Source organism: Dermacentor variabilis, chromosome 2, assembly GCF_050947875.1.
Source record: "Dermacentor variabilis isolate Ectoservices chromosome 2, ASM5094787v1, whole genome shotgun sequence".
Classification (NCBI taxonomy): domain Eukaryota; kingdom Metazoa; phylum Arthropoda; class Arachnida; order Ixodida; family Ixodidae; genus Dermacentor; species Dermacentor variabilis.
In genome coordinates this window covers 932,131-953,971 of record NC_134569.1, presented here as the reverse complement: position 1 = coordinate 953,971, position 21,841 = coordinate 932,131, and the positions used below count along the sequence as shown (strand labels likewise).

At 45.3% G+C, this 21,841-nt stretch overlaps 1 protein-coding gene across 4 annotated transcripts in view; it reads left to right on the top strand.

Moving 5' to 3' along the window:
- Positions 1-21,841, top strand: part of Mo25 (calcium binding protein Mo25) — a 171,359-nt gene that overhangs the window by 16,975 nt on the left and 132,543 nt on the right. For 2 of the 4 annotated variants that reach the window (XM_075679522.1, XM_075679521.1), the window contains exon 2: positions 2,886-3,024. In XM_075679522.1, coding sequence (XP_075535637.1) covers positions 2,923-3,024 — 102 coding nt within the window. In that variant the 5' untranslated portion in view covers positions 2,886-2,922. Of the gene's footprint in view, positions 1-2,873; positions 3,025-3,116; positions 3,147-21,841 lie in introns of all 4 variants that reach the window. The other 2 variants (XM_075679520.1, XM_075679519.1) reach the window with 2 other exon arrangements.

Below are 21,841 nucleotides of genomic sequence, written 5' to 3'. Positions count from 1 at the left end.
CAAATCCTGCTTGGGCATTGGCACCATCATGCAGATATATATTGTCAGACCAACTAGCCCAACATCTTACTGTTCTAAAGCACATTTCTTTGTATGGCTAGCTTGCGCTGTGCCAACATCTCGTGTACTGTGCCCTGTTGTTTACTCGTTTAGCACATGCTGGTTGCAAAGTACCAGAGTAAGCGCATGTGCTGCATGGTCCATTGCAAATACCGAGTTGTCCACTACAAGGTAGGCCTCATTTTTTCCTCCGTGATGCACAGCGAAAGAAGTAATAGGTGGTGAAGTTTTGCACACCAATGCAGCAGTGCACATTGTGGGAGGGCTTGACTTTGTCTATTCTTGGCGATCCAGTTCTATTTTTGGCAGTTATGAATAAGGTTTCTGTAACATGTTAAGAAATGCTGAACACCTTCTTACCGTGCACCAGTCACCTATATTGAAGTGATAAGATTATGTATCTCACTAAAAGCTTTGAATTTTTTTCTGACACCCTTGGAAGACCTTGAAGCAAAAGATTTTGACCAATACGGGACAGATTTAATTATTATTATTAAATTTAGGACACACTGCTGTCGTGCACATCACAATGCAAGCTATAGTGCTAAAAGCAAATGACATGGTGGGCATTTAATTAGTACATCTTTGCCTTTTATTAAACAGTTTGCTGTGTTCAGTTTCGATTTGGCTCATAATGTCACATAATGCAAATGGCTTCATGTATAACTCAAACGTATCTTTCATGAGCTTTCTCCTCCTTGCCATGCACCTTTGGACCTTGGTTTACTTTGTGTGCCACATATAAGTAGGTTCTGCATTTTCGGAGTTCTGCAAAAAATCCAAGTTTGTCAGAGCTTTCATTTATGGCATAATGAAATTTTGAGACAGTTAGTCTTTTTGTGTTATTTACTGTTCAGCTTCTGTTATCCCCCCAAAACAGCCTTGACTGATAAAAAAAGAAGGTAGTCAAAATTTACAATAGCGGAAAGGTTAATCATTGTTAGAACTTATTGCAATATATACGTACAAATTACTAACAATGAAGTTTGTCATAGCAGCGGGTTCCGTCTGGTTTACAAGATGAAGCATTGAAAACGCCTTTTCAACTTAAATACAAGAAAAGCCTGTAGTTCCCCAATGCAGTATGTTAAATGATGTGGCAGTGCACCCTCCAGGAAATTAGGTGCTGAATGCTTTCTTCAACTGCATTTGCCTGATATTTGCATTTAGGCGACTCCAAACAACACCCAAAGTACATTAACAAAATCACCGGAGGCAAGGAAAGCGACCTATGTAGGCTCTGTTCACGAACAGGGACACTCACACGCATAATGTGGCAATACACCTTGTTCCCGTCTTCTCATCCTTCGGTCACCAGCGAGACTGACTGGACCACCTGGGTCAGGGCCGGGGATGTCGACCCACAGCTTGTACTGGTAGACTGGGCAGAGAAGGCCAAGCAGGCCCAGGGCACTACTTGAGCCCGATCCCTCAGCCACCTCCCCCTTTCAATAGTTTATCACCACCACCACCTGAGAACTCCCTTCATGCCACAGTCATGAAAGGACAGAAAACTGCTGCTTATATGTGTAAAATGCTGCTTTCAGTTCCACGTTTGCATTTGGGTTCAGTGTCTGAGAACATGCATCAGGTAGCGTTGACTATCATGAAATTTCAAGCAGAATATTGAAGTGGGGAAAAGGTTGTCAATGATTGCCTTGCATCACCCTTGTTAAAAACAGCAGAGTTGCTTTTGGTCTTCACTTTCTAAGTTCCAAATTGTTTGAACATTTTTAGTCCCCTCAGTGCCTGAAAATTGGTTGGCTATTTTATGTATACACACTAAGTAAAGTTTGCACCCCTTGAAGTTTTTCTTGTTTTCAAACAATAATTGTTGTCTACCTTGCATGTCCCTCCCTTCTTTAACACCGTGTGCCTGGTACTTTTAAGGTCATGAATGACATGAATCCCCATATTCAGAAAGGCGCCTTAACTTGAAGCTGCTTGACTTGGTCAAGATGTTGTGTGGCGTGAATGTACGTAGTCAAGATGCCCATTCCCTTCCTTTGGGCATGTTCACGTCATGCGTTATCTTCACCAAGTCAAGCATGGGCTTCAAGTTAGGGTGCATTTCTGAATATGGTGGTAAATTACATAGTAATCTTGACAGAAAAGTAGCAAGTGCATAATTTTGAAATGAAATGCATGCAATATTGACGATTATTGTTTGGAAACAAGATAAGCCCCAAAGATTCGACTGTAGCAGTCTTGTGGCACTGTTCATGCTAGTTATTCTTTTATTCTGTATTGCGGATTCCTTTAGCCTTGCTTCTTTCCTACATCTAAATGAGTAATACATTTGGCCCATTGCTGACGCAGTAATTATACATTCAACTCAGTTTTCCTTGCTCCTTCTGCTAGGTGCAGTGCTGAATATTGTAGCATACTGCTTTTTATATGAAAGGCACAGTTTTTAATGACAGTTTTGCTATGAGAGCAAGATATTTGTGTGCTAACCATTCTTTTTTTGTATTATCAGTTCTGTGTTGAAATTATGGTTTTTCTAGCAGTGTAAGGGAGCCATGCTGTTGCATTAAAGTCAGTGTGCTAGAGAGAATAGTTTGTGTTTGTTGCGTCTTGTTTGTTTTAGCATGTGACTGTTTTCTGCTCATGAAGTATTTATTCATGCAAGTCAGCATTTAGTTTTGTTATGCAGTTTATGATTGCCCTTTCTGTGGAAATATTTGTAATTACCACACTAAGTTCAGGCTTCTTTTTTTGGGGCTATATTGTTAAAAAAAATGGAGGCAGCTGCCTAATCTAGGTCATTGCCACCACTCATTCATCATGTGGCACAGAATCAAGCAATACAGGCCTTGGTGCAGGTGGGCAGAGCAGGCACGTGCGGTGCCCGCTGCTGCCATGCCGCTGTTTGGAAAGTCCCAGAAGAGCCCCTACGAGCTGGTCAAGGTCCTGCGGGAGGCCGTGCTGGCATTGGAGCGGGGGGACAAGAAGGCCGAGAAGGTATGTCGCCACTGTTGTGTGGTGCTGCCACCCCTCACCCCCCCCCCCTGCCCCTCTAATGATAACATGCTTTTCCTCTGCTTCTATGCAAGCTGCCCACAACTTTGGGAAAGGCGCTGCGTGTGAGTATGCCTGCAGTGGTCATCACAAGATCCATGGCTGCCGTCTTTGTCTAAATCTACTTTTAGACTAGTCTGAGGACTATACAGGTTTAAAATAAGGTCCGTGCAATGCTTTTTGAACATGGTAAGTAAATAATATCATACACAAGATAATGCTGCCATGAACACTCCAAGCAAATATTACTTGCTCATAGCAGGGAGTGTATAACATTGCTTTGAATTTTCTGCAGCTTTGTAATGCCCCCACCTTCTAATATGCACATGACACAATGGTGCCCTCTTATGCTGAGTGGCTGGATTTTAAAAACCTCACGATCAGCCATGTCTTTATGAAAGGCCAGATAAGTGTCTCCAATGCTAACACTGTTCATATTACCATGCATACTTAAGCGTTTCGAAATTCTACTGCATCCAAATCTTGAGATTAGAATTCTGTATCATCCTTCTGATATTCAGTGGCCATCATTTGCTTGAGTTATGCTGGCTCCTCCACACTGCAAGATCATGTCGTGGCTCAAGTTTAGCTGACCTCTATCGCAGTGTGTGACTTTGTGCATAACAAAATCAGAAATCATTGCAAGGTTTGTAACAGTGCAACACAAGACACGGACAAAAGGAAGGTAAAAACTATGACATGGCACTGTGTCGTCATTTTTACCTTCCTTTTGTCCCTGTTTTGTGTTGCTTTGTTACGGACCTTACAATGAATTCTAACCAATTGGCCCAACTTGCCATCTTGATGCAAGCACAACTGTCATTATTCTTGAACTTCTGTCATTACAACACGCGTAGCACCAGCGCTGCATTCCTAATGTTCACAATTCCTTTTAAAGTTGCGTGGAAGAGCTTCACAAACCACGTTACTCAAAATGAAAAGGAAACTGGCACCAATTGGCAGTTGGCTGTAAGAGGGGTACAGTGATATAAATGCACTGCATTAGTTAGCCCAAGATGCACAGCTTCGATAGGCCTGTGTAGAGTGTGTCGGACTACTAACATCCCAGCAGAGAAAGAGCTTTCTGGTGGTGGTGGTGACTGGAGTGTTGCTCCGCAAAATGGTGCATTGACGTACAAGTTGAAACCCTTGCCATCCATAAAGCTCTCTAGCAGGCATCTCAAAGCAGAGCTCGTCGTCACAAAACCAAGACCAAGCCCATGCAGCCACTGGCGGGACACAGTGCATAAGCAAACCACAGAAAAAGGCCTACGCAGTTTCTTTGAGCACATACACACACCTAGAGCAATGACATAAACTCAACTGTAACTGGAGGGACAGTGTATGAATTTTGCGAGTCACACACACCAAAACCAGAAGCAGTGATGTTCACATGAACGTCGAAAGTGAAAATTAAACTGCTCGCTATGGTGACCTGCAGTGGGTGGAGCATTAAGAATGCCATAGCCTCCGCCGCTGAAGGAGCACCGTAAAGGGAATGAAGGGCAATCGTTGATTCCTGACAACTCTACTTCTGTATAACACGTTAAAATAACGTTTTGCTAGAAAATATTGAAAAGGGGCTGTGGAACACTTTTATAAATAATCGTAGAAGAGTCTCACTACCAAAGGACGTCGCCTCGCGAATCTCCTCCTGTAAAAAATTTTCGAGTCCTTCCAGAATCGTTGCACTTCCTTCATGGCTTGCATGTTAACCTTTACAGTAACCTTCAGACTGATGCCATATTCCTGGATTTTGCAAAAGCATTTTACACAATTCCTTATAAACATTTGCTACTAAAATCATTTCAGCTAAATTTACACCCCAACATAGTAAAGTGGATTGAAGCATTCTTGACTACCCGCTGTGTTTGTTTTCGTTAATAACTATTACCCCAGCAGACTCCTCGTAACTTCGGGCATCCTTCAGGAATCCGACACAGGGCTGTTTCTTTTTAAATTTATATTAACAATCTACCAATGCATCTGTCATTAACATTCGTGTGTTTGCAAATGATTGTGTAATCTACCGCCAAGTTACCAACACATTTGACCACACATTCATCCAGAATGACCTTAATAATGTACGAGAACAGTTTAATCGCTGGCTAATGAACCTAAATACTAACAAATATTAGCATGTGTCTTTCACTCACTGCTGTACCCCCTTAGATTTACTTATTCTGTCACTAATGTTCCAGTAGAATCAGTCCAGTCATTCAAATACCACGGTGTCACTCTATCTTGTGATCTGTCCTGGTGCTTGCACACTACTGTCATCATCTCGGCTGCTAATGAATCACTGGGATTTCCTAGAAGACATCTACGTCATACTCCACAAGTAAAAGTGTTCGCCAATCAATCATTTTTAGGATACAAATTTGAGTATGCATCTCCCATGAGAAACATGCATCAAACTTGTATCATAAATGCACTCAAGTCGGTACAAAATCGTGCTACTAGGTTTGTACACTCTTCATATTCGTACGATATCAGCATTTCATCATTGAAAGCAGAATCTGCAGTGTGTCTACCAACCGGGAAAACCAGGAATTCTCGGGGATTTTGAATAGTCTGGAAATACTCAGGGAAAACTCAGGGAATTTTTGCTGCAATCAAGGAAAATTGGCTGTCATTTTATTGAATGGAAACGAAAGTCACCCTACTGCTGGCTCGAGTAAAAGAGAGGAATCGTAACTAATTCGGTTTGATGCCTTGTCGTCGGCTGGAGAAGTCGCCAGTATACAGTCAACGACCGATTTGCCGGACGCCAGATTTTTGGAAAATGCACAATAATGCGGACGGCTTCGCGGCACCACTGCGTGCCCCATAAAGTCAGTGTATAAGAATGTCTGTAATTTCAGACGCAACAAGCCTTCGCCGTCCGATTTTCTGGACTTTTTGCCGTGACCGCAGGTTGGAAACGGCATTAATCAAAGCCAACACCGCCTTTTTGATTATCCCACCTCGAACCGGCGCTCTTGCACGCAGATCCGCTAACAGCCGTAGCCACCACCGTGGCAACGCGAGGTCTAGTTGCTTCGATGTTCGCTGTTAAGGTTCTTGCCGTTCGGTGCCATGTCTCATTGAAAGAATTCGCTGCTCTCAGTAATGGCACCTACTCTGCCTCTGTAATCCTCGCTATTGACTTCGAAGCTTAGAAAGCATGGCGCGTTGCGTAAAGCCGGTTCCCAAAAGTTGCCTTCGCCTCAATGCATAGATGTTACGCAGTGAAGTGTACGTAAAGTATTGCGGTGAAGCTTCACAAGCATGAGAAGGGGCAATTGTCACGGGACACAGTACACGTTCCATAATTATACACGTGTGCACCTGCTGTCTCCTGTCACAGTACGAGCACCGATATGCCTAATAAGTGTACTGGCATGCCTTCAGAGCTTTTTCGGGTGTGCCTGAGACGATCTAAGCCCTTAAGGGCAGTAAAAGACATGCATTCATTTTTTCGGACTGCCCGATTTGATATTGTGGACGTTTTCGTGGCCCCTAGGAAGTCCGAAAAATCGGACGTTGACTGTACAAGGGACCAAGAGGATGCTTCAAGTGGTCCATGGAGCAAACGCGCGCCGGACCAAGGACAAGCATTGAAATGACCGTTGCATTGAGGAATGATCAAGAAAGAAACCGTGCCGCCTCTTCTTTGAAGGAGCTTGTTAGCAAACAGGACGCTCGTCTGGTTGACCTCCCTGCCTTTCCTCCCTTTGCTGTCTCTCTCTCTCTCTCTCTCTCTCTCTTGAGCTAAAGAAGCAGTGTTGACTGACGCCAAGATGAAGGTGTCCCTCAGCCAAACCAAAATATACTCTTTAAAGCAATGAAAGGCAACACTGAGGCCTTGTGCGCGCGCTGAGAGTATGTGAGGACAGTTCATGTTGACTTTCCAGTTGCTGAGAAAAGGTCACTTGTGACAAAGTTCGAGCCTAATACCAATGATCTTGCTATCACTTGATATAAATAGCTCAGTTTCGGAAATATTTGTTTCTGTATGCATCTCCTTTTTATTCTTATTTGAAGATGTTCGACTCGATTTGCAATGGGCTTTATAATATTTTTTCGAAGATATTCGCTGTGTATTTCACTGTCCCCTCACTTCAGCGTTATATTTTGAATAAAATAAACACTACTCCTTACCATTCAAACTGGATTAAGTTTTTTCTAATTTTTAAAAAAATGCTTACTTGAGAGTGACATTATCAGGTGACGTGGTGTCAGCCTGTATTGACATAAAATAAAGTTCTGTCACTCGGGGAAAACCTGGAAAACTCAGGGAATTCAGGGACACTCAGGGAAAACTCAGGGAAACTCAGACAGAGGCGTCTTGCCTCTGTCTCTCGTCCCTTTTCATGCACTAAAAACCTCAGTTATCTAAAAGGAAGAGACGTGTGAAACTGGTCAATCCTGGATATGCAGCAAAATCGCAGTAATTTGATCTCAGTATATTTAAAAATTTGGTTAATTCATATAATTTAGGCAGTTCGTAAGTTGTAATGCAATACTGGCTAACTTGAAAAACCTACCTACATCAATCTGGATAATTCTTGAGTTTGCAGTTGTGGCCTCTTGAGATTGGCATGCTGCGACTTGCTTCCAGCTTTACATATCTTGGACGGAGTAAACTTTATTCATTTTCCTTTAAGTTTATCAAGTCATTTGAAGGTGATGATTGACGTTGATGAAGCAAGAGGCAAGGTGGAGGTAATAAAACTTGGAGATATATTGCAGTGAAATATTTACGCAATCAAATGCAGAGTTTGCAGAAGAATGCTGATTAAGAAACACATAAGTAAACAGCGCCTTACTCTTCTACTTTTCCTTAGAGCCTAGGACAACTGTCCCTACATATGGCCAACCGAGTCTCACTGTTCGACTGAAGTGGTTACAGCCCAGATTAGCGTTGGATCATATGGAGTCTTGCTGATCTATCAGTTTTGTGATTACAGCCTTGACTGAAAGGAATGGCTTCCAGAAAGTCTTCAAATCCACTTCAGTAAACAATAAAAAGCGGAGGTGACAACTGCTGACCCGCCTCAACATTCCCCTGACCAATACGGTTACAACTGAATTTAAACCACCTGCTAGATTGTGCCTAATTTCATTAACAAAGTTGTTACACTTTAGGAAAGTGTTTGGCACTCCTTTCCATTTTGGCTCCCTCTCTCTCTCTCCTATTCCCATGCTCTTAGTGCTTCCTCGATGCATCGGTGCCTCTAATTTCTTTGCTCCCATTTCTGCATAATTTGTTTGCAGGCCCTCTCTCATACTGCATATCATATTGACCGCAAAAAAGACTGGGACAGAGGGAGAGAACACATAAACAGCACGGGTGGTAACTTTCAACTGTTTTATTCACGGCAGCCCGTGGGCATATATATAGGCAAATGGCAAATGCTTGTGTTCTCTCTCTCTGTCCCCGTCTTTTTTGCGGTCAATATGATATGCAGTAAATACCAACTAGGCCAAAGTGAAGTTCTTCCCTCTCTCATAGAATACCAGAAGTGACATGCATACCCAGGGTGTCTACCAACCGGGAAAACCGGGAATTCTCAGGGATTTTGAGTAGTGTGGAAAAAGTCAGGGAAAACTCGGGGAAAACTCAGGGAAGTTGGGATTCTATCAGGGAAAATTAGCGGCAATTTTATTGAAAGGGTCGAAAGTCGCGGTAATGCTAGATCGAGCAACAGACAGGAATCGTAATAAATCGTCTTCGACGCCTTGTCGTTGGCTGGAGGAGTTGCCAGTGTACAGTCAACGACCGACTTTCCGGATTCCCGATAATTTGGACGGCTTCGCGGCACTGCCACGTACCCCATAGAGTCAACATATCAGAACGTGTGAAATTTCGGACGCAAGAACTCTGCGCCGTCTGATTTTTCGCACGTTTTGCCGTGACCGCAGGTCCAAAACGGCAATGATCAAAGGCACCACCGCTGCCATTTTGGTTACTTCGCCACCTTGAACCGGCACTCTAGCATGCAGATCTGCTGGCAGCCGTTGCCACCACTGCGGCAACGCTAGGCCTAGCTGCTTCGATGTTCGCTATGAAGCTTCTTGCCGTTGGGTGCAGAGTTTTTTTATTGAAAGAATTAGCTGCTGTCAACAATGGCACGGACTCCGCCTTTGTGAGCCTTGCGATTGGTTTAGAAACTTAGAAAACACTGTGCGTTGCATAATGCCGGTTCCTGAAAGTCAGCTTCGCCTCTGTACAGAAATGTTACTTGGTGAAGCATACGCAAAAGTATTGCAGCGAAGCATAACAAGCGTGGGAAGGGGCTATTGCCACGGAACACAGTATGTATTCCTTAATTATGCACACGTGCACCCAGTATTTCCTGTCACAGTACGAGCGCCGATATGCCTAATATGTATAACGACAGGCCTTCAGAGTGTTGTCGAACGTGCCTGTGGCGGTTTGAGCCCCTAAGGGCAGTAAATGACACGCATTTATTTTTTTCCAACTGGCCGATTTTTCTGACGTTTTCGCGGCCCCTAGGGAGTTCAAAAATCGGTCGTGGACTCTGCAACTGACCAAGATGCTTCAAATGGTCCTTGGGGCGAACAAATGGCGGAAGGAGGACAAGAACAGAAATGATCTACGCATTGAGGAATAAACGGGAAAGGAAGCTTGCTGCTGCCGTTTTGAAGGAGCTTGAGCTCAAAAAACTACGTTTTGGCTGATGCCGAGATGCGGGTGTCCCTCATCCGGACCAAAATAAACTCTAAAGCAGTGAAACACAACACGCAGGCGTCGTGCGCGGGCTGAGAGTATGTCAAGACAGTTGAGGTTGACTTACGAGCTCTTGAGAGGGAATCTCAATTGTGACAGAGTTTGGGCCTCATACCACTGAGCTTGCTATCAGTTGATAGAAATAGCTCATATTCGAAAATATTTGCTTCTGTATGCATCTCCTTTTAATTCGTATTTGAGAATGTCAGACTCCATTTGCAATTTTTTTTGAAGACACTTTATTTGCTGTGCATTTTACTAATCCCTGCCTTCTATTCTCTTTTTGAATAACATAGACGCTACTCCTTAGTATTCAAATTGGATTAAGTCGCTTTTTTATATTTCATGTGCTTACTAGAGAGTGACAGCATCAGGCAATATGGTTTAAGCCCGTCTTGACATAAGACATAGTTCTGCATCACTCAGGGAAATTTGGAAAGGCAATCAGGGAAAACCTGGAAAACTCAGGGAATTTGGAAATGTCAACTTGGTAGACACCCTGATACCGGCAGTTAATCACTTAAGCACCTCCAGGTAAAAGGCTGAGTTGACAGTTTCTCCCTGCGGTACAAATTCAAAATGGACGATTCCTCGGGTGTCAAAGAAAACAATGAGCACCGTTTTGATGCGAGACTTGCTCATTTGCACTTTCTTGTGCTGCCCTGCCTTTTCGATTCTGGGTCGTACTCGAACATCCAGAATTCGTGTCCGGTTACGACAGAGTTAAGAAAGTCCGCCTCATTTTGAATCTAATCCAACAATTCTTGACAGCGCAAAATTCGAAGTTCTTTCTAATCTTCCGTCAACACTTTCGGCACAAGCTTCGTGCAGACCTTGCACATTTGCAGATCCTCGGTCACTAACGGTCACTCGGAGTAAACTGGCGACTGGCTGCGTTGACAGGGCAGAACCATCGCCACATTTCCTGACCGGTTTTACCGCACTGCCTTAGATAGTTGCAGCATAATAAAATTGTGCGCATTACTTTCATAATGGATCCTGTATATATCAAATTATTAACAATATTGAATACAGTCGAATAGATTTATAACGATCTGAGATATTACGAATTATTGGTTATAATGACCACATTTCACTGCACTTGCGATTTTCCGACCCTGCCTATAGAAACTGCGTCAAGATACAATGAACATTTTCAAAAGCGCAGTGCTGTTACAACTAACCCTTCAAACACCGGTCACGGTGAAAGGACGATGCACCCTAAGTTACAATGCACGGAAGCGCGATTGAACTGGGCGCACGGCAGCGCGCCCCCCGCTCCAGACTAATCACGATTAAGCTAAGACCAGTGAAATGAGTGCTACGTGCACATTTTAGAAATCGCGACGAATATCATTTCAACCACGCTAGGGTAACCACGCTTTCAAGGCATGTCTCCAGCGGGCTTCAGTGCAAGGCAGTACGGTGGCCTCTGAAATAGACTGCAATCTGTGAGGTCTGCACACCGACCCTCTCGTTGCGCAGTTTCCTGGCTGGTTTTGTGCGGTGTGGACAATTTGGATCAACTGCCACTCGTGTGTTGCTATCTTAGCGTTACTGTCGATATTCATGCGAGCGTGAACACAACGCGACACGCTGCTGCCATGCAAAGCTGCAAATAGGCGGCAGTTACTATGCCATTATCGCGAGATCACGGTTCGCAAAGGCATTCTACCTTTTGAGCTTCATACTTTTTTGGTTAAAGTGGCTTGGAGAACGTAACTTCGCAGCTTTCGGCCCGCGTGTGTGGCTGATGCTGTTGCAGTCATATTGGCAAGACCTCTGCAAAATACCAGCAACACCACGGACCCGAGCACACGAGGGTTGGACCCTCCCGCGTGTAGCCGTGCGTGGCTTAGCCGTGTCCGGGGAAAGGGGGATCCTGGGGGTTGAGCCGATGCCGGGTGTTCGGACCTTTAAGGCCCCCCGGCGGAGGCAACACGCCTCTTTGGCCTCTGCTTCACGTAGACGGCACCCCCGGACTGACCCACCCGGGGGAAATCGGTAGTCGCCTTTTCCTGTCTCTCTCTTCTCAAACCTTCGTCTTTATTTCTCACTTTACATCTTTCCTGTCTTCTTCTCTCTACCATTTACTTCCTTTCTCCACGGCGGCAAGGGTTAACCTTGTGTGGATATCCTACCTTGGGTACACCATATTGGGTTATAGGGATGGCGTACGGCTGGCGTCGTGCAGGCTTGTACACAAGCTCTGCCGCGTCCCCTCGTTGGGCTCCGTGGTGGGCGGTCGGCGCTGTTGCCGAATCTTATATATTCTCATGGAAACTCCCTTCCCCAAACTTCCTGATCGCCCTCCGAAACGAGGGCGCACCGAAGATGTTTTTCAGTTTTTCGGACACCAAATCCAGAATTTTCCCCGGTTCCACGTCATTCACTCTGAAAAGCCAAACAAAGCAGTGCGAAACATATCACCATTCCTTGTCTCAAAGTCCTTGACTGATGTTTTTGGACCAGGTTACAAGGTGTCCAGGATGGCAAGCGGTGACCTCCTCTTGGAGCTCCGCGACCAGAAGCAATATGAGCAACTACAGAAACTAGTGTCATTCGGGGAGACCCACATAACAGTAACGCCACACCGTACAATGAACACCACCCGCGGTGTTGTTTCCGATGATGATCTGCTTGAGCTGACTGAGGCGGAGCTCCTGGAGGGCTTCAGTGAGCAAAATGTTATCAATGTTAGAAGAATAAAGATAAGGCGAGATGGGAAAGAGATTCAAACGAAGCACTTAATAATCACCTTTGGTTCAAGTGTCCTGCCCGAGTCAGTCGAGGCCGGGTACATCAAGCTCCGCGTTAGGCCGTACGTGCCCAACCCACTCCGCTGTTTCAAGTGCCAGCGCTTCGGCCACAGTTCGCAGAGTTGCCGAGGCCGCCAAACTTGTGCTAAATGTAGTGCCCAAGAACACACCACTGAAACGTGTGAGAACGCTCTCCACTGTATAAACTGTGATGGGGAGCACGCCGCGTACTCGCGGTCGTGCCCCTCCTGGAAGAAGGAAAAAGAAATAGTAACGATCAAAGTGAAAGAGAATATATCGTTCAAAGAGGCACGAAGGCGGGTAGCATACCTGCCAAAGAAAACCTTTGCCGAAGTGGCGCGTCAGGGGGCAGCGTCACAACGGCCTCCGGCGGCAGTCCGACCCACAAACAGTGAGTCGGCAGTTACGCCATCTGCCCCCGCAGTGGTTGCAGCTAGCGCTGCTCCGCCAACCCAGCAGACGGGGCCATCGAACCCGAAGGTGGGCGCAGCCGAAGCTGCCCCAACCTCCGAGGCCCCCTCCAGCGCTGGCAACGGCCGGCGCAGCCAAATCCCTCAGGGAGCCCCATCGACCTCCGGGCTGGGGGGTGCAGGGGTTTTGCCTTCCGGGGCAGGACTCTCGCAGAAAACATCTCGCTCGCAAGAGCGCTTGTCCGGCGTCTCACAGGAGGCAATGGACACTACACCTGTCCTCAAGGCGCACCAAACGCCTAAGGAGCGCCGAGGTTCGCTCGAACGCTTCAGAAAGAGTAAAACCCCTATTACAGAGCCTCGAAAGGGTTCTGTAATCTAAGACATCCCTTCCCTTTCCGTAAACACAGCACTAATTTAATTTAAAATATGGATACACAAATCATTCAATGGAATGTCAGAGGTCTACTTAGGAATCTTGATGATGTTCAAGAACTCATCCATAAACACAATCCAAAAGTGCTGTGTTTACAGGAAACACACTTGAAATCAAAATACACAAACTTTCTTCAACAGTATGTCACATTTCGCAAAGATCACGATGATGCTGTCGCATCATCGGGTGGTGTTGCAATTATAATTAAAAAAAGCATAGCCTGTCAACGTGTACAGCTACGAACGGCCCTTGAGGCAGTGGCGGTTCGGGCTATTCTGCTGAAGAAACTTATGACTATTTCCTCGCTTTATATTCCCCCACATTATAAACTAAGCAAACATGAATTTCAGTCCTTTATAGATGAATTGCCAGAACCCTATGTTGTTCTTGGCGATTTCAATGCGCATAACTACCTGTGGGGCGACCCTCATATAGATGCGCGAGGACGTCTTGTCGAACAATTCCTTTTTTCTTCTGGTGCGTGTCTGTTGAATAAGAAGCAACACACATATTACTCTCTAGCAAACAGAACCTATTCTTCCATAGATCTTAGCATAGTCTCCCCGTCTGTACTGCCTGAACTTGAATAGGAAGTTGCCGACAACCCTTACGGCAGCGACCACTTGCCTATACTGCTAAGATCACCTAAAGAAAATGAATATCCACCACACGCTCCTAGGTGGAATATTGACACAGCAGATTGGGAGAGGTTCCGAAACTTAACTAGTATATCATGGGACGACATGTCTTCTTTAGAAATCGATGCTGCTGTGGAGTACTTCACAGCCTTTATAATAGATGCCGCATCTAAATGCATACGTGAATTAAGCGGCTCGGCATGCAAACGGCATGTCCCGTGGTGGAACAATGAATGCAGAATCGCACGTAGGAATCAGAACAAAGCGTGGGAGATGCTACGCGCTTCGCCCACTGCAGAAAATCTTGTCAACTTTAAAAAAGTAAAATCCCAAGGTAGGAGAACCCGCTGACAGGCCAGAAGAGAAAGCTGGCAAAAGTATCTATCGAGTATTAACTCGTTTAGGGATGAGGCCAAAGCCTGGAACAGAGTTCATAGGATTAGAGGTAGGCAAACATACTCAGCCCCCTGGTAAACACACAGGGCGATACACTGCAAGACCAGGCCAACTCACTTGGGGAGCACTTTGAGAGTGTATCAAGCTCAAATCATTATTCGCAATCCTTCCTAAAATATAAACAAATAGAAGAATGCAAGCCACTCATCAATAAATGCCGACAGAATGAACCGTACAATTGCCCTTTTAGTGCTGCCGAGTTGAAAGCTGCCTTGAGCGCATGCAAGAGTTCCGCACCAGGATCTGATAGAATCATGTATGAAATGCTCAAAAACTTACACAATGACACGCAACTTACACTACTCACACTTTTCAACACCATCTGGGATGCAGGGTACCTTCCAACCGCTTGGAAGGAAGCCATTGTAGTCCCTGTTTTGAAACAAGGCAAAGACCCTTCCTCAGTGGCAAGTTACCGCCCGATAGCCCTCACAAGTTGCATTTGTAAAGTGTTCGAAAAAATGATAAATCGGCGACTCATTCATTTCCTTGAACAGAGCAAAATGCTTGATCCTTATCAATGCGGCTTCCGAGAAGGGCGCTCCACAACCGATCATCTCGTGCGTGTTGAAGGGAATATCCGGGACGCATTTATACATAAACAGTTCTTCCTATCGATATTTCTCGATATGGAAAAGGCGTATGACACAACGTGGCGTTACGGAATCTTAAGAGACCTGTCAGAAATGGGCATCCACGGTAATATGTTTAATATAATAAAAAGCTATCTGTCAAATCGTACCTTCCGGGTAAAAGTCGGCAATGCACTCTCACGTCCTTTTACGCAAGAAACGGGTGTACCCCAAGGAGGCGTGCTCAGCTGCATGCTATTTATCGTGAAGATGAACACGCTTCGTGCTTCACTACCACCCGCCATCTTTTACTCTGTCTACGTGGACGACATTCAAATAGCTTTCAAATCTTGTAACCTCGCAGTTTGCGAGAGACAGGTACAGCATGGCCTGAACAAAGTGTCAATGTGGGCAGACAAGAATGGGTTTAAGATCAATCCTAACAAAAGCTCTTGTGTTCTTTTTACAAGAAAGAGAGGACTTATCCCGGATCCTTGCATAGAACTGCGTGGACAACAGATACCTGTAAACAAAGAACACAAATTTCTAGGTGTCATACTTGACTACAGACTCACCTTCGTCCCCCACATTAAACATCTCAAAGAAAAGTGTCTAAAAACAATGAACATAATCAAACTTCTATCCCAGACTACGTGGGGTAGTGACAGGAAGTGCTTAATGAATCTCTATAAAAGCCTCATTCGATCACGACTAGACTATGGCGCCGTGATTTACCACTCTGCCGCCCCGAGCGCACTAAGGATGCTAGACCCAGTCCACCATCTAGGAATCCGACTGGCCACTGGCGCTTTCAGAACGAGTCCCATACAAAGTTTATATGTAGAATCAAATGAGTGGTCACTTCATCTGCAGAGAACATACATCAGCCATACATATTTTCTGAAAGTCCACTCAAACCCCCAACATCCCTGTTTTAGTACCATTAATGACATGACATGTGCTACACTCTTTCGCAATCGTCCGTCCGTAAGACGGCCTTTCTCGCTGCGTGTGAGGGAGCTTAGCGAAGAAATGCACGTTCCACTCCTCGAGCTTCACCTAATGCATCCAGCCAAGCTGCTACCTCCTTGGGAGTGGCAGCTCATACAATGTGATATATCGTTCGTGGAAGTCACAAAGCATGCCCCAGAGATTGAAATCAAGATGCATTTCCGGGAACTCCAGCACAAATACTCCTGCACGGAGTTCTACACAGACGCATCAAAGTCACACGACGGGGTATCCTATGCAGCCGTCGGTCCATCCTTCTCGGAATCCGACGTACTGCACCCGGAAACTAGTATCTTTACGGCTGAGGCCTACGCACTGCTGTCGGCCGTAAAGCATATAAATAAATCACAACTCCAGAAATCAATTATATATACGGACTCCCTCAGTGTTGTGAAGGCCTTGATGTCTTTCTGTAATCACAAAAATCCAGTATTTAATGAGCTCTACTTCGCACTGTGCAAAGCATATATATCTAACCGACATGTGATCATATGCTGGGTGCCTGGGCATAGGGGCATCGAGGGAAACGTTCTAGCCGACAAGATGGCCACATCAATCTTATTGCATGCAGTTAATCCTACTGCTTCGGTCCCTGTCACAAACCTGAAGCCTTTCTTAAGAAGGAAACTACGAAGCCACTGGCAACGCATGTGGGACGAAGAAATACATAATAAACTGCATGTAATAAAGCCACAATTAGGTTTCTGGCCTCCTGTAACAAAATCCCGCCAGACAGATGTCCTATTCTGCCGTCTAAGAATAGGACACACTTTTGGCACACATAACTTCTTACTCACGGGAAACGAGCCTCCAACCTGTGGTAGATGCGGGGAGAGGCTGACCGTCCTCCACGTCCTACTGGAGTGTCGGGAAGCCGAACCCGAAAGAAAAAAACATTTTCTCTTAGCATACAGGCAACACATCCCCCTTCATCCTGTTATGTTACTTGGTCCAGAACCACTCTTTGACACCAATGCCGTCTTAGGTTTTTTGAAAGATGTTGTGTTGCATGTTATTAGCCCCACACGTTCGTAGCGCTTCCTCTCTTCTGAGGATGTCACTGCGATAATTATTTTGAATAAGCACATGCCTCTAGGCCCTTGTGGTTCAAGGGCTCTGGCGAGGCTGTAGTGCTGTAAGCAATTTAACGTCTCGCATATTTTAAACAATGCATCATTCTTTTACGATGGATTTTAATCTTCACAGTCTTCGTCATTATACATCGCCATAATTTTATAGCACGTAGATTTTACGCACTTTACAGCGACTATTTTTAGGCCACTTTACAGCCAAGTCACATCTTCCATAATACATCGTTAACACTACCATTTGTCATGGCGCTCTTTGGCCATACCTGGCCCTTGCGCCATAAAACACTACACATCATCATCATCAAAATACCAGCATGCCGCAGTAGCTTACGCTACCAGCTACCGTATTTAGACGATTGTAAGTCGACTCTAATGTAAGTTGACCCCCCCATATCGCTTGACCGGAAAAAAAAAATAGAGCATACCCGAGGGCGCATTCGATAACGAAAATTTATTAGTAGCTGACATGGTCACTGGACTACTCGTCTTCACTAGTGCTGCCATCGCCATCGTTGCTGTGGTCCCACAGCGCGTCATGGTCCAGCGAAAGACCAGGACATCTTGCAAAACAGCAGCCCACGCCAAATGCACCCAACCACACGCGGCCATCAGGGAGGCTCTTTTGACAGGTCCGGTTGGCGTAATTTCGCAGTCTTCTGCCGCCAGCCATTCGCTGTACTCACGGCGGAGCAGAACCTTAAAATTAAGGCGAAGGTCCAGGCTTGTTTCATGACCACGTCACACTTCACTGGCAGGGATCGATCACGCATTTCAGCGACGTACGCCGCAAGCTTAGCCTACAGCTCCGGAAAGCGTCCAGACTTCGGCACGTGGGAAATTTCTCACTTGCCGTCACACAGGTGAAAATTTCGCTTCGCTGCAGTCGCCACTCGCACCACCCGTTTAGAAACATCGAAATTGCGGCCCGCTGCGCAGCGATTTGTTTCTTCGGCGTAAAGGATGGCAGCCCTCTTGAACGCTGCTGTGAACGAGTGCCGAACGATTAGTGGGCCTGGAGCACTCATGACGACTGGGGAAGCATAGAAGTAGCACATAGCCGGCAGTCAAGTGGAATGCATCAAACCAATACCAATGCCATAGAGAAAGCCAATGCCTTTAAACAGAGAAAGGGAAACCTGCAAGCGGTGTCTGCTGTTCCATGAACTACCGGTACTCCCCGCAAGCACCGCCGTTATGAGAGTGCCGCCGCAAATGAGAGCAGCAGCGCTTCCATCAACTATTGACACCCCCCCCCCCCCCTCTGAGTGTTGCATGCACTGTAAGACTCTCAAAAATGTTGAAAAACCCTTCCGAAAAGCGAACAAACACGCGGGATAGCAAAAAGATACGGGTAGGGCCATAGAGCAAACATAAAATTGTACCCACGTTGTAGCTCCCGTTGGTATCGCTTTTTTTTTTGGCGGGGCCATGTTTTGGTTTCGATTGTAAGTCGACCCCCCAACATCATACTTCCAAATTTAAAAAAAGGGGACGACTTACAATCGTGTAAATACGGTAACTGAAATGCTTCAGTATCGTATGCAGAATACACTTGTCTTCGAGAGCAAGCGACTGTCTCGCGGTGGTTTCGGAAGCCGCTGAGAAGGTCACGAGGGGTGGCGTGTTGTTAAGGCATGCGTGCCACTTACTGCATAAACAGCATGGCGTGGGGCATGCGCCAGTGTTTGAGACCTTCGCAGAATAGCGGAATGCCGGCAGTAGTTTCCGAAGTTTACGTTTCCGGCCAACTAGAACGCTTCTCTCTTGTGCAGAATGCAGTCATGTCCTCCTAGTAATAAAATATATCACAATCTCTGGAATAAAAAACGGCGGCTGCATTGCAGTTTCGAATTGACAGGTGATCGGAACCAGGTGCTGTTTTGAAAGAGCTACACAACACCGCATTCCGTTCTTTAGATGAATGTTTCTAAGGGAAGCTTGCAGCTAGGTGCGGGAATGCACCGGGGACAAAAATGAGACCGGAAATCTGGTTTACGGTGCAAAGTGCTGCCGAATTGTAACTGCTGAAGCCAGCTTCAGTGTAGTTAATCTTTAAGCGTTTTGAGGGAGAGTCCATACAACTAACTACTGATATAACGACCACTTTTGACGGAACTATAGAGTTTTGTAGAAGCAGGTTCGGCTGTATTGAACACTACAAGTGCATCTCTCCTGATGGGGACGCAGTCACTTCTTGTGGCATTGGAAATATTTTATGCCAATGAATTCGCAATTGCGCTGTTTTTGGCAGCTATTGTCAACAGTGGTGGAACAACTGCACCCATTGTGTGAAGAGTCCTTTGTGCCAGATGAAGCAAAAGAATGCAAGCCTTCGTCCATTGCAGCTGCTTTGTTAGTAAAACTGAAAGCAAAACCTAAAGCATCATTATCGTTATCATTATTGTGCAAGTCAACGGAGCGGCCACATTCATGGATATACCAGGGTTTCATGTAGCTTGAGCCAAACTTTAAAAATATGCAAATGCCACATAGGTGGACCGAACCAAAGTATTTTTGTTTGCCGTCGCTCGGAGATACTCAGATTATTTTTGTGTTCTGCGTAATTATGTAATTAGTCTTATTTAATTAATCAGCTTCTCAATTGGATGAAAAGTCAATGAGAAAATTTAGAGCAGTATGAAAAACTCCCGATACTGCTTTCTGTTGCTCAATCTGTGCTACATAGGTGTTTCCAAGCATGAAAGAAGCCTGCGAATACGCGCAACATTGCCATGCGACTGGCTGCTCAAGGCACTTTGCATGTATTCATGGACTTCTTTCACAAGGGCTTTCCACGAACATGATTTTATGGTTCCACGAGAAACAAATGTGGCCCCAACCCACTTGTGAACCCACTTGGACAAACAAATGTGAACCCACTTGGACAGATTTTTACATTACTGTTTGTACTTAACAAAACCACCACAAGCCTCATGCGCATTTGTGAAAAGACCACCGCGTGTGCCTTCTAGACCCACAATCCACGCTAAACATGCTTAATTCGTTCTTGCTCGCAGGGTTACATACGAGTGGTAATGTCGCGGGTGCTCTGCAAGCTGAAATGCACTTAGTGGTGGCATACACCAACACAGTCGCCGGTAGCTAAGGGTTGAGAATGAAGGGACCGGACTGTGGGGCAGCTGAGTGTCAAGTCTTGTTCATAATGTCTTACCTTTGGAGGCCAATTACGCCACAATCTGGCAGCATGTCATGTTGCTAGTAAACTCGTGTGATGCAGCTGTTGAAAGCTCCTGCGAGCTGTCGGTTGTCTGGCTGCACGGCCAAGTTTCCACTGCTGCCATGCATATTCTGTGAACACAATGGTCTGCTCCTTGGTTGAAGGTCTTTATGCTGGTGGAAACACCATGGAAGGAAGGATGCACACCAGCAGGCCTCGGACCACGTTGTGTAACAATCCATCATCCATCGTGTTTTCTCTTTTTGTGTTTCCTTCATCAACAGCGCAGCTGTCACTTGGATCAGTCTTTCATAAGCATGACAAAGGATTATAATAAAGAAATGAATAGATCATTACAAAATTCAATCTCTCGTCCCCTGTTCATGGTGATCACTGGGCTTATCAGCGGTTCGTGAGTGTGCCGGTAGAGTGCCTGCAAGCCTATGAGCTTGTGAAGCACTGGCCGCCAGCTTAAAGAAATTAATTTTATTTTTATGTTATTTTGATGCATCCAGTTGTGTCCAGCAGCAAGCCTTCTACAGCACCCAAGGCTTGTAACAGTCTGCCAGCATGCTTGCAAAACATATTAAGGCCTAGGCAGCATGGAGTGAACTTGCACTTGGAAATTTGCGTGGCTGGTAAAGTCACACTGGCATGACACAATGTTCAGTGGCTTGCGTTACACGGAGTGAAAAAAGAGGCTGGCACCGTTAGACTTTGCTGCGAGTGTCACCTGCAAGTGTGATCTTAGGAGTTATTCAATTACAAAGTAGCTGTTTGTAATATATTATTTGGATTTGATAATAAGCCAGATAACATAAATATCTACCATGTATGTGTGCTTGTTTAAGGTTGTCTCTGTACATATCGCGTTCTCAACAGTATTGCATGAAGCTGCTAGATGAAAAAAAAAAGTTATGCCACCTCTACAGCTAACACACCTAGTTTGAAAGAATGGGATGAAAAATGCTGTTAACGTTTGTCCACTCTAGCAGTGAAGGGAAGAGGAGCGAGGGGTTATTACAGGGGAAGGAAATTAAATTCACACTTTTCTCATGAGAAGCAAGGACTATACTATTACACTGAAGTCCACCGCAAGGTAACATCTTTCTCACAGATTTGACAGGTGTAAATCATGTTCAATTATGTTTGCAACACCTTTTTTCGAATTTCAGCTTAAGATGTTTTTCTGCTGTCATTCCAAGCAAATATGCATGCAGGGTTGATGCACCTCCTTGAAATCCTTGAAAACCTTCGAATTTGGAAAAAGAAATCCAAGGGCCCTTAAGATTGCTTGAAAATAAATTTGCTCCTTGAATTCCTTAAGTTGCGGTTGGTGGGCGACATCCCAACATTCAAAGTAACAAGCTCCACATAGGGACTATGCCACGGACGCTGTCTATCGGGAAACAATCCTAGATATAGTAGACTTATGTTAATTCAACTTTGGTT